This window comes from Mesocricetus auratus, unplaced genomic scaffold (assembly GCF_017639785.1).
Source record: "Mesocricetus auratus isolate SY011 unplaced genomic scaffold, BCM_Maur_2.0 Super-Scaffold_100010, whole genome shotgun sequence".
NCBI classification, from domain to species: Eukaryota; Metazoa; Chordata; class Mammalia; order Rodentia; family Cricetidae; genus Mesocricetus; species Mesocricetus auratus.
The window spans coordinates 65,650,829-65,664,712 of record NW_024429194.1 but is presented as its reverse complement, the minus strand read 5'-3'; the positions used below and the strand labels follow the sequence as shown (position 1 = coordinate 65,664,712).

The following is a 13,884-nucleotide window of genomic DNA, read 5'->3' as shown; positions in this document are numbered from 1 at the left end:
ACCCTCCCAAATACTAGAATTATAGGTATACGATGCCATGCCCAGTTCCTGTCTGTTGTAGAATATTACTTAGGCTATGTAAAGATGTGTTCACATTTGTTTATGATGCTATTTTTTTTAATTTATGGAAAAATGTATTGCTTTGCTTGCCTAAGGCATCTGATTGGTCTAATAAAATGCTGAACTGCCAGTAGCTAGGCAGTAGAGGGATAGTTGGTGTTGGCATGAAGAAAGAATAAGTAGGAGGAGGAGGAATCTTGGCTCAAGGAGGGATAAAAAGAAGGAGACAACCCAGGGCCAGCCAGGCAGGTAGCCGCAATCCAGGCATGGAAGAAGCAGGAAAAGTAGGACATACAGAAAGGTTGAAGCCCTGAGGCAAAATGTAGATGAAGAGAAACAGGTTTGATTGACTTATAAGACCTAAGACAAGCATAAGATAAGGCTGAGCATTCATAATTAATAAGTGTTCGTGTCATGGTGCAGGGACTAGTGATCCAAGAAGACCTGCTACATTAAGAAAGCTTGCTACATCTGTTTGTTACTCATAAACAGCACTCAATAATGCATTGATAACCTCTATTAATTAATTTTGCTTAATTTCGTCATGACCAAATGTCTGACAGAAGCAGTTTACAGATGGAAAGGTTTGTTTTGCTTCCTGGTTTTACAGAGCATACTCCATGATAGGGAAGCTAGGGAAGGTGACATGGCTCCATAGCAGAGGGAGCAGGAGACCATGGCACCTCACATCTTGGCATACCCGGAAGCCGCAGGCATAGGACTAGAAGTAGAGCTGGGAGCTGTCAAGATGGCCCAGCAGTTAAGAGCACTTTCTGCTCTTTGTAGAACTTGATGCCTTCTTCTGACTTCAATGGTCACCAAGCACACATGGTGCACAAACATGTAGCCAAAATACCCATACACAAAATAATATGAAAATTATTTTTAAAAGAAAATAGGGCACACCTTTAATCCCAGGACTCAAAAGGCAGAGGCAGGTGGATCTTTACAATTTCACGGCCAGTCTGAGCTACATAGCAAGTTCCAGGTAGAGCTGGGCTGTAGCCTTCAAAGGTCCACCTTCAATTGATCCACCTCAGGCAGCCAGTCCTCACAGCCACGATGTTACCATCAGTGCAACTAGGTATTAAAGTACATGGTCCAACGGGGACTTTTTAGATCCAAAGCATAACCTTGGTAGTGGTCATTATCTATGTCTGGGCATAGTTAAAGGAAAACTGTACTAGTCAAAGCTCTCTAGAGGGGCAGAATTATTAAAAGAGGAGTCTATTCCATTTGCTTGTGCAATACTGTTTGGGAGACCAAGAATCCAGTAGAGTCTATGAGACTGGATTCCAAATCTATCATTAAGAGCTTGGAGAATTGCTTGAGAGCTGTTGGTCTTCACTTGAAATTTTAAGCTCAGAGAAGCTGGTTCTCATAGCTGAAGATACAGCAGCATCAGCAAGGTAAATGAGCTAATCATTGAGAGTGAAGTCCAAGTGTGGTGATATATTATTTCTGATTCATTAAAGCTTGCCTGAGGATTCGGAAAGCAAAGTAAGCCACAAGCCGTAGAAGCCAGGCAGTGGTGGCACACATGTTTAATCCCAAGACTCAGGATTAAGAGATAGACTATACTCACTACAGGAAATTGATCCAGTGCTAAGAGAAACAGCTTATACAAAGATGATCTCAGCACTTGGTATCACACACCTTTAATCCCAGCACTAGAGAGGTATAAAAGATAGGAACAGGGTCTTCAGTAGGCTTGGTCTCAGTATTCTCTCCAGCCATGCTGAAGAGAAGTAACAATCTAAGGTTTGGGAGAGTTCATGGATCAGTCCTTTCCTGAGGTAGAGGTAAGAGCTACTGGCTGGCCACTTTGCTTTTCTGATCTTCAGCTGGACCCCAATATCTCTGGGTCTTTCATTTATCGTGCTACAGTCCAAGTAATTGAAAAGTTTTACTCCTTTCATGTCCTTTTGTCTTGTCCAATAGTAGAAAATGCTGCCCATGTTTAAGGTAGATCCTTCCACATCACTTAAAGCAACCTGATGTAGTCAAATTCTCATTGAGGCTCTCTTTCAGGCTATGTCAAGGAAAGCACCTTTAATCCCAACACTCAAGAGGCAGAGGCTGGTGGATCTCTTGAGTTCTGGGACAGTTGGAGATGCAAAGTGAGACCCGTCTCAAAAAAGAACCAAAAATGAACAGACTGGGGAGGTGGTTCAGTGGTTAAGAGAGCTTGCTGTTCATCCAGAGAGCTTGGGTTTAGTTCCCAGCACCTATGTGTTAATTCATAACTGTCTATAACCTAGTTCCAAGGGATTGGACACCCTTTTCCTAGTTCCACAGGCATCAGGCATGTGGTTCATAGACATGCATGTAGACAAACATTCACACATAAAACAAATCTTCAGACAGACAAAACTAACCATCACAGATCCCTACCAGTGGAATTTTTAAAAATGTATGTAATTCAGTAAATGTTGCCAAATAGCTTTCTTTAAGGGTTATTCCATTTTCCAGTCCCATGGACAATTTTATCTTTGGGTTTTATATTTACATTGTTTTTGCCAGTCTTTTGGCGTGTTACATTCATTCTCAACAGTTTCAGGGCTTAGTTCATTGTCATCCTGGGGGGACATGGCACATGGCAGACAGACAATGGTGCTGGAGAAGGAGCTGAGAGTTCTACATGTTGATCCACAGTCAATGGAATGAACTGTGTCCCACACAGCATAAAACTTGAGTATATGAGACCCCAAAGCCCACACCCACAGTGACGTACTTCCCCCAACAGAACCACGCCCAGTAATAAATAGTGCCAGTTCAAACACGAGTCTTTGAGGGCCATACCTATTTAAACTACCATATGCTCTGACTACATGTTTAGCATGTCAGTTGTAGCAATCCTTGTGAATCCTCAAGGCGCGTTCAAAGATTGAATAGGAAAAAAACAAGGCAGCTGGTACTTCAGACCACCCTGGACTGCATTAAACAAACAAATAAATAAATAAATGCAAATAGGATGGATTTGGGATATAATGCATTAGAAATGACCGCTAAAAGTTGGCTTGCAGGAAATTGAGAGACTTTGCAGTCCAGCAAGCAGAGTAGAAGAGTCTTTATGCCAGAGTGACATGTGATAAAAGTGAAGAAGCAAGTTTGTGTGTAGAGATTGAAGTGCTAGAATTAGGTGAGAATGTACAGGGTACCCCTGAAGAGAGAAAAGTGAAATGCTACATGTCACAATAGGAGCTTTGGACTGAAAATGCAGTGTATTTCAAGTACCCGAAATGAAGTCTGGATTCCTGGTTATCCACTGAAAGCCTGAAATGAAAATATTTACTGTGTATTTTAGGTGATTGGGGGGAAGGAGGGAGGGTGGGAGTGAGAGAGAGGAAAAAAAGTAAACAGTAGTGTTTAGTACCAGCTTGCATGGAAATTGTAGTTGATGCCTTGAAGAACATACTAATAGGAGAAAGATGGACTGTGAAAAGAGTAGAATGTAATTCATCAAAAGTTAAAGTAAGCCGGGCGTTGGTGGCGCACGCCTTTAATCCCAGCACTCGGGAGGCAGAGACAGGCGGATCACTGTGAGTTCGAGACCAGCCTGGTCTACCGAGTGAGTTCCAGGACAGGCTCCAAAACAACACAGAGAAACCCTGTCTCGAAAAACAAAAAAAAAAAAAAAAAAAGTTAAAGTAGTTAGAGGAAGATTGTTATTGTCAGATTAGATAAGAGCCAAGAGAAAGGTGTGACAGAGAAGAGACCAGGAAAGCATGAGCCCTCCTGGACTACTGATGCAGCTCCAAACTCAGGGCCAGGGGCACTCCTAAAGGAGGTTAACATGTCAAATGCTGTAGTGATATTTGAGGGTAGAGACTATTAATATTTTTGTCATAAAAAAACATTTGGTGTGGCTGGACAGTAGTGGCATAGGCCATTCTTTAATCCCAGCACTTGGGAGGAAGAGGCAAGTAGATCTCCGATTTCAGGGCCAACCTAGTCTACGAAGTAAGTTCAGGACAGCCAAGGCTACAGAGGAAACCCAGGGGAGGGGAGCAATTGGAGTGAGTTCAGTAATGAGGAAATAGTAAGCAAAAGCAACAGAGTGGGCATTCTCTCAGAGGATGTATATAGTATGATAGATTATAAGGAAAGATGAAGTTTTCAAACATGTTATATAGCGGGAGGGATTCTGTCTGGAGAGTATATAGAAGGAGTAATAGTAGGAGCAAGATGATATTTCTTTAGTTTTGTCATAGAAGAGGAGGTTATAACAAACTAGGAAGCAACTAACTGTGGGCACTGGGTAGGAGTTTTAAGAAATAAAGCAAAGTTTTCAAAATAAAACATTAGGACTTTGCAGTTTTGGCACACAACTTTAATTCCAGCACTTGGGAGGCCAAAGCAGGTAGATCTCTGAGTTTGAGGCCAGTCTGGTCTACATAGTTCCAGAACAGCCAGGGCTACACAGAGAAATCCTATCTTGAAAACTTCAAAACACAAAAGGAAAGAAAACAGAAGAGGAACTAAGACTGAGATGGGGAACAGGGAAGTATAAGGAGGTGACTCTGTGTCCTTGTTTTTCTTACAGCCTCTGGAGTAGGGGTAGAAAGCAATAGTCTCATATAACCTGTTTCCTGGTTTGTTTTTTAGAGACCCCAGCCTTCAACAACTGAAACAAAGGCGTCAACGCCCAAGTTTGACTTACTAGCTACAAATTTTCCTCCTTTACCTGGAAGTTCATCAAGAATGCCAGATGAACTTGTGTTGGAGAATAGAATGTCTGATGTCGTTAAAGGTGTCTACAAAGAAAAGGTAAACACTGAAGCGTCCCATCTGCTCTTTCACTTTGTGGGATTATATTTAAGTATATCAGGCTATTATTTAGTTTCTTATTTGCACGCTGGCATTGTACTTATATTAGCCTTGTAGCCTCTCAGATGTTTGGAGATTAGACTCAGCCATTGTGCTCAGCTATTCAGAACTCATCTTTGCAATCATGTTTCCCCCTTTCCCGCTTGTAATCAGCCCTTTGCTTTCTGTCATTATGAGTTGACTCCTCAAATGAAGTCATGCAGTGTTTATTTTTCTATGATATGGTTTATTTATTGAGCAATGTGTCCTCAAGGTATGTTCTTTGAATCATACTTGGTTATGTTTATACATTTGCCACTGGATGGGCATTGGGTTGTTTCCCTTGCTTAGATCATGTAAATAATGCTATGATGATTGTTTGTATGAGATTTCCTGCAGTCTAGTTGTGGGCAGAATGCCTGGATACACTTTATTTGGGCCCATTTTCTGTTAAAAGATTTTATTTATTATTTATTTTATGTGGTGTTATCAGGACCTGTGGAAGAGCAGCCAGTGCTCTTAACCTCTTAACCTCCAGTCCCATTTTTTGTTTTTCTTTTTTGTTTCTTTTTTGAGACAGGGTTTCTCCGTGTAGCTTTGGAGCCTGTCCTGGAACTAGCTTTTATAGACCAGGCTGGTCTTGAACTCACAGAGATCTGCATGCTTCTGCCTCTCAAGGACTGACACTAAAGCTACCACTGCCCCTACCCTACCCTCTTTTTAAAATTACTTTTGGGTGGCACGAGTAAAATTGATTGAAAGGTCATATGATAACTGTTAATATTTAACTGCTAGTTTTTGTTTTGTTTTGTTTTTGAGACAGTTTTTTTTTGTGTGTGTAACAGCCCTGACTGTCCTGGAACTCCATTTGTAGACTGGGCTGGCCTCAAACTCACCAAGATTCTCCTGCCTCTGCCTTCTGAGTGCTGGGATTGAAGGTGTGTGCCATCACCACCTGATTCCTGACTGTGCGTCTTTATTACAGTATGAAGCAGTCTCATTTCTGGTGGAATGATAATTGGGCATACTTTCAGTTGTTTATCTTTTTTTTATTAAAATGTCCAAATGTAATTTCAAGCTCTCTTCCTTCAACTTTCAGGACAATGAAGATGTGAGAGTTAGTTGCCCAGTTCCTGCAGAGGATGAACAGACAGACTGTGCTTCTGCCCAGCAGCTCAGCTTAAGTCCCAGTCCTTCGTGCACAGCTGAGCTTCCTGCATTAAGGTTTGTTTCTTCTTTGTCATAATAAGAGAACTTCAAAATTAAGCAACTTTCTCTTAAAATGGTAGTGTATAATTGTAATCTCAGCCCTTGTGATACTGAGAAAAGAGGACTACAAGTTTAAGTCCAGCCTTGACTACATATGGAGACCCCCATCTCAAGGGGTTGGGGCTGAAGTTAGTGAGATGGCTCAGGAGTTAGAACATTTACTTTTCTTGCAGAAGACCCAAGTTTGGTTTTCAAGCACCTATGTCAAGCAATCCACAGTTGTCTACAACTCCAACTTCAGGAAATTCAATAACCTCTTTTGGATTCTGAGGGCACCTGTACTCTTTGTGTACATATAAACACACACAAACATCCACATAATTTAAAAAAAAAAGTCCTTGCCTAGAGAGCTTGCTCAGCAGTTAAGAACACTTGATCTTTCAGAGGACTGGAGTTCAATTTACAGCACACATTCATCTATAACTCTACTCCAAAGAGGATCTGATGTCCTCTTCTGACCTCTGTGGGCATCAGGCACACATGGTACAAAACATACATGCAGGCAAAACACACACACACATAAAATAAATTTTAAGAATTAAATACATTTGAATAAACTAGATGTGGTAGCACACACCTTTAATCCCAAAATTTGGAAGGTGGACTCAGGTAGGTTTCTGAGTTCAAGGCTAGCCTGTCTACATAGGCGTTCCAAGATCCTACTACATAGTGAAGAGCCTGTCTCAGAAAACCAAATATAAATAATTAAAAATTTATATAAAACAAAAAATGGGTACTTCTTTTTAAATATATTTTATATTCTTTGAGGGTCTCAGGCATTTTGATCATCCCCCTCCCATTTTTCAGCTTCTCAACTCTTTTTTTATAACCTACTGTGTCTAGTACTGCTGCTCATGGGTGTGGAGTAGGACTATTACTGGAGTTTGGATACCCTGCCAGGGCCTATTAAAGAAACTGACTACCCACTGTCAATCTGCTAAACTAACCTTTTTCTGTTTTTCTTTTCTTCTTTTTCTTTTTTTTTTTTTTTTTTTCAGCACAACTCAGCAAGAGAAAGATCAAATGGAGGATTCCTCACTTCCAAAGGATGTTATCAACCAGATGACTGTACCAGTTTCTTCTCCAGCTACTGCAAAGGCATCAAGGGCAGATACTGCTTCACCTTTCAATAATAATGTAAACACACCCACAACTGTGAGTCTACAGGTAATTTGAAGAGTTTTTATGAGGAAAAAAATAGAGTAGATGATAAAACTAATTTCTCAGATCTAGCAAGATAGCTTAGTGAGTAAATGTACCTGATGCCATGTTGTCCTGGACTTAACATCTGGAACTCACTTGGTGTAGAAGAAGATAACCAACCTCCCAGAAGTTGTAATTGTCCTTTGACCATCCTAAACCCACCATGGCACACACGACACAGAGTAAATGTAATTTAAAAGAGTTTCAAACACCTGGCTGGGCAAGCATGGTCTTCAAGATGGCTCTGAGGATGTAATATTACCCTGGGATCCCGTAGATCTGATTTGATCCCAAAACCCACAGTAGAAGAAAGATCCAACTCTCAAAGTCTGTTCTTCTGATCACACACATGCTATGACATGTATATACATATCATAAACATACAGTTATTATAAATAAGTAAATGGGTTAGTGAGATGGTTCAGCTGGTAAAGGCACTTGTCACCAAAGTTTGATGACCTGATTTTGCTTTGCTTTGTTTGCCAAGTTTCTCTATAACATTGGCTGACTTTGAACTCACTCTGTAGACCAGGCTGGCTTCAAATTCTCAGAGATCCGCCTCCAGAGTGCTGGCATCAAAGGCATACACTACCACTGCCTGGCCTGGCAATCTGAATTTGATGAACCTTGGAGTGCAAATGGTGGCAAAGAGAGAACTAACTCATACAAATTGTCCTCTGAACTCCACACACACAATAATAATAAATAAATAATAATAACAATGGCCCAGCAAATAAATAAACAATAGTAATAATGGCCCAGCAGTGGTGGCACATACCTTTAATTCCAGCACTCAGAAGACAAATGTAGTAGGATCTTTGAGTTTGATACCAGCCTGGTCTACAAAGCTGAGTTCCAGAACAGCCAGGACTGTTACACATAGAAACCCTATCTTGAAAAAAACTACTACTACTGATAATAATAATTTTTAACTTAAGTAAACAAATTTAGAGAAATTCCAAAGGTATTAACTATATATTATAGAATACTATGAGAGTACATACTTTCCTTTCCAAACAAAAATTTATTACTGTCTTTCTGGTTAAAGCTAATACTTATTCAGTGAAATATACACAATAATTGTTTTGTTTGTTTTTGTTTTTTTTCTAAAGGAACCTCGAAAGTTAAGTTATGCTGAAGTGTGTCAGAAACCTCCTAAAGAGCCATCTCCAGTTCTTGTACAGCCGCTACGGGAACTGCGATCCAATGTCGTATCTCCCACCAGAAATGAAGAGAATGGAGCGCCTGAGAAGCCTGTTGAAAAAACACATGAGAAACCAGAAACAAGGGCTAGTAAGGATCATTCTGGCTTCCGAGGCAATAACATTCCCCGGGGAGCAGCTGGAAAAATCAGGGAACAGAGACGCCAGTTTAGCCATAGGGCTACACCTCAGGGAGTGACTCGGCGCAATGGGAAAGAGCAGTTTGTGCCACCCAAATCACCAAAGTAAAGCAAAACACAACAAAACTACTCAGAAACTTCTCTCTTCCCACTAAACTTGAGCCTATGTTGAACTGTTTTGGAGGGAGGAAGTAGCCAGGAAAGATGGGAAGTATGTCCTTAAATATTATGGATTTTGGAATTTTAAGAGGAGCCCAAAATTCATCTCTAAGTCATTTTCAAATGCTGGAGGATTCCAATCAGTATAAATATATATAAATATATATATACACATATATATAAATATAATTTTTCTATTTTTGTTTTTGATTTTTAATTTGCAGGAATTTCTGCCTGGAATCAATTTTGAGGGTTCAGATTTAGCTTGGGAGAGAAAACAAAAAACATTATACATCCTTCAGTATAGGAGATGAGGGAGTGAGAGAGAATATTTTTTGAAGAAACATTTCTGTAAAAATTAGAAATTACTTTTTTTAATCTATTTAAAGTTTGGCTTGAAGAATGCCATCTCTGACAAATAGCCTTGTGTTGCAGAGCAGGTCAGTGGCTGGGTGTCTGTTCTGGGTGTGAGTGTGTGCAAAGTGATTGAAGCCAAATCTGTTGTCATGTTAGTAAATGATTTGAAAACTGAATGTAATACTTGAGTAGATCTTTTTGTAGTTTGGAATTTAGTTTGTTTTTTGACATTACTAATATTGTATTATACTGAGCTAGCTAGCTACTAAGCTCTGATTGTGTGAGAAGCTGTGACTACCAATCACTCTGATATTCAAGAAAAGGATAGAGATGATTCAAAAGAAATGAGAAATTCTGTTCTAGACCTGAGTACTGCATAGGTCAAATAGATTTCAGAGGTTCAAACTGCCCTGTGACTTTTTTTTTTTAAATCCTCTTTAAAATAGGAGACAATTTTTTTTACTTGTTTGTTAGTCTCTGTTCTTTGACACTTCACCCCCAGAAGCAAAATAACCAACCATTTCCTGGATTGTGGTTTCTCACTACTTTGACCAATTTAATCAAATCATATATCTAACATAAACATTATAATGGATTATTGAAAAATTTTATTCTATCAAAGAAATTAGAATTTTAGATCCCAGGATGGTACTGGCCTGCCATTAATTTATTTGTATTGGTGTTAAAAATGAAAACTGCTTCTAGATGTGGTGGCACACACATCTTCATCCCAGCTTCAGAGGCAAAGGCAGGTGGATCTATGTTCTAGGCCCGCCTGGTTTACATGAGATACAGTCCATCCAGAACTACCTAATGAGAGACCCTGTCTCAAAAGAAGAAAGATGAAGCAATGTAACTGACTTTTTAAAATGATATAAAAGAAAAAAATTTAAGAATTAAATTGGGGAGGCTTCTTTTTTTTTTTTTTTTACAGTGCTTGTCATCTTTTCCCCTCCCCATCAAGAAATACAGTTTGCGATTCACTGACTAAAAACAGCAAGTCAAGAAATTTTTGAGATAAAGTGAGAAAAATGGTTGAGGAAAATAAATGCATAATTTCTCAGTGAGTAAAATTATAGCTGTCATATATTAAATAGGCAAGTTTACATACTGGTATTTAGAAAACAGCTCAAAAAAGAAAAACCATGTTGCATTAATCTATTTGAAGTCATACCATTTTTATAGTTGTATGTAGGGTGGTGGCTTATTTTTCTGCTTAGGGATAGTTAACAGTAGTAAGAACTGTCCCTTACATTAGTGAGTTACGTATGTACAAATTGAAACTGTAAATTGTGGACACTGGAAAGCACCATTGTGACATAAACATCGTAGTAATATATTTAAAATGAATGTAAATGGAAGTTAAAATTACATTACTGTGAAACTGATATTCCAGCTCTTAAGTGTCAGAGATTTGTGTTAGTGGGTAATTCTTAAGAGCTTTGAAAACACTGCACGATTCGTGTAACCCAGAATTATTATTTCTTTGTAATTTATTCCACTTGGCAAGTGCTTTTGGTTTGGTGGGTTGATAACATGGTATATTTGCTCAGTTGGAAATGATTAGTTCTACATACTATTTTTTTAATCATCTACTAGATGAAACATACAATAAAACTACCTGTACTAAAATTTGGGAGAACTTTATATCCATTAAAAAGTATTAATGATCATTAGCTACATCTATAATAAAGTGTTTATTCTCATTTACTTAGAAATGATAAACATTTAAAGTGTTAACACCCTATGAATGCAGTGGATTAATAGAATAAACATTTTTGCAAAAATCACTTGGTAAAGATGATAAATTTTATTTTTGCACTTAAAATGAAAAAAATTTTGTTTATTTAAATATGTCACAGATGTAGTTTCCAATTTCTTATAAGCTTGTGTGATTTACTGGTAGTCCATTAACTTCTGAAATGCTACAGGTTGATAGTTTTGCCCTTGAACCCAGGACCTTGCATAGGCCCCGTAAGTATTCAGCACTGAGCTGTACCCCCAACTTCTAAAGGTTCATTGAAATTTAACAAAATTTTCCCTTAAAAAAAAAAAGTAGTCTTGGTGTTTTTTTTCTTTTTTTCCTCCAAATACTGAGTGTAGAAATTTTTTAAGGCATAGGATTTTTAATTTTCCTCAGTACTCCTAAACAACTCGCATTTGATGGGGTTGTGTGCGGGGTTGGGGGGTAATGAAAGAATGTGTAATATATATATATTCACAGTGTGTATTTGGCAGTTATTTTCTTGCAGCAGATTGAGGTTTTGTGTGTAAATGATGCCTGTGATTTGTGTGAAACTGGCTTTTGCCCATCATTTCTATTCAAGCCAGTTGGGTTGGTATTCATTGTGTTTCAGATATTTATTGGTTCTTTAGATGAGAAATTTAAATATCAAAGTTTTCTCTTCGCCCTATGGCTTAACATTTCCTTGCATTATTGAAGGCCAAAAGTAGATAAAGTGATACTGAATGTATACTACAATAGTATATCATGGTTCTTCTTGCATGAAAAGAGCAAAAGTCAACGGTTTATCACTTTCTGCTTCATAGAGAAGGTACGCAAAGGCGCATTGCAGAACCTTCTCATCTTCTGTCTTGATGATATCAAATGTTTGTCTCTAATCTGAGCAATCTCAATTTTGCCAAATATAGTCAATGGCATTTAAAAGAGATATCTATCTAAATTTTTACCCAACTATTTTGGAGACAGATGAGACCTTTCAATGATGAGGGGTTTGTTGTTGTTTTACCTGCATATTTTGCATATAATCAAATGATATGCAGATTTTTAATTTATTTTTAGTTCCTAAAGTTAAGATAGCTTCAATATTATTTCACATTCCTTTTTCTTTTTAAGTAACCCGATTTGCTTTGTAAAGACTTAGGGGTGGAATTAAGTTAGTATCTTTCACTTAGGGTAAAGAGAACAAGGAAATATTATTTAAGAGTTAGGAGCACTTTCTCTAGTTTTGTTAGTTATGTATGGCCTTAATATCAGTCTCTTGGCGTAAATGTTAGCTGGTTTTACTTTGACACAGTTGAACAGCACTGGCATTCAGTTCCTGATGTTTGTGTTGGCAATATATATTAACCATATTTTAAGAGTATCAATTCTGGCTTTTATGGAAAAGATTAAAAATCAAACAGTATATTCCTTTTGAGGATTTTTTAAATACGTAAATATATATAAATAATAATATATGATGGATTTTTTCTAATTTTTTATATTTCCTTACAATTTGGTGGGTATTAATCTAACTTTAGACTCTTTGGCATATACTAAGTAGCTAGTCTGGACTTTGAAGAAGATGGCATGGATATTTCATTTTTTTATTAGCTGAATGAGGACATTTTGAATTCTCTTTTAAAAGTGGCCTGATTACTAAATAGCTTAATGTTTATTTTTTAACTAACAATTTGTTATGTTTTACTAGGCAGTCCTAAAGGTACGGCTCAGAAGTCTGTGAGCTATGGGCCAAGTACTCTATTGTCAGTTCTGTAGCACAGAACCCTGATTAGTATATAAAGAAACATCCACATCGATGTTTATTGTTTTTTTTTTTCAGATGATTCAGGTGTCCCTTGAGTGACGTATCTTAAATGTTGGGGGAGTGGGGTGTCAGAACCAGTTACCTGGTTTCTTTTTTGTCCGTAGCCTAGATTTGTCCCTGTTGTCAGAACTACCCCCACAATGGTGTGGCACATACTCATGCATAAACTGTTAAAATGAACATCTTTGTATTTGTATTTGTTTTAAACATTGCCAAGGTGCTATGGGAAATTAAAATTACAAAATTAGAAGAAAATAAAATTATCAAAAAGCAGGACTGGTTTCCTTTTCTCCAGGTGGTGTGTATCTATGCTGTTGTGTTTCTTAATAATTATATTCTGCCCACTCTAGTTTTGCCATTAGAAATAGAGCAGAAACTCTCTTGTGTGTTGGGGGGGCATTTTATTTGTAAAACAATAAAAGAGCCAGTAATTCAGCTTTAGGATTCTGGGATTTTCCATTTACTTCTTGTGTCAGCTACAAAATGACAGGGTGATGTGCAGTTGAAGGATTTAGGCATTGTTTTACTTACTTAATTTTATGTGAGTGGGTGTTTTTGCTTTCTTGTGTGCATGTACACCACGTAGGTGCCGGGTGCCCACTGACTTCAGAGGAGAGTATTGGATCCCCTGGAACTGAAGTTACAGTCAATTAAGAACCATCACATGGATGCTGGGAACCAAACTCCCAGTCATCTCCAAGAGCAACAAGTGCTCTTAACCCCTGAGCCATCTCTCCAGCAATGGGGCTGTTTCAAGGGGGAAGTTCACAGCCAGGCCTGGTGACATGTCTTTCATCCCAATACTTGGGAAAGAGAGACACCAGATCTCTAAACTTGAGGCCAGACAAGGCTGCATAGTCAAACCCTGTACCAAAACAAACAAAGAGCCGGGCGGTGGTGGCGCATGCCTTTAATCCCAGCACTCGGGAGGCAGAGGCAGGTGGATCTCTGTGAGTTCGAGGCTGGGCTGGACCGATAGCCTCCAAAACAATACAGAGAAATGCTGTCTCGAAAAACCAAAAAAAAAAAAAAAACAAAAAACAAAGGAGGACCTCTGGCCAATGTAGAGAAATTAAACGAGTCATTTGTTTACTTCTTCCTTTCCCATCTGGGATTGGCAGTTGTTTTTGAGAA

At 38.4% G+C, this 13,884-nt stretch overlaps 1 protein-coding gene across 4 annotated transcripts in view; it reads left to right on the top strand.

Moving 5' to 3' along the window:
- Window positions 1-13,023, top strand: part of Larp4 (La ribonucleoprotein 4) — a 45,416-nt gene extending 32,393 nt beyond the window's left edge. For all 4 annotated transcript variants that reach the window (XM_040753819.1, XM_040753820.1, XM_040753822.1 and 1 more), the window contains exons 13-16: window positions 4,669-4,830; window positions 5,969-6,093; window positions 7,137-7,305; window positions 8,454-13,023. In XM_040753819.1, the coding sequence (XP_040609753.1) occupies window positions 4,669-4,830; window positions 5,969-6,093; window positions 7,137-7,305; window positions 8,454-8,792 (795 nt within the window). In that variant the 3' untranslated portion in view covers window positions 8,793-13,023. The remainder of the gene's footprint in view (window positions 1-4,668; window positions 4,831-5,968; window positions 6,094-7,136; window positions 7,306-8,453) is intronic.
- The last annotated feature ends 861 nt before the right edge of the window (window positions 13,024-13,884 follow it).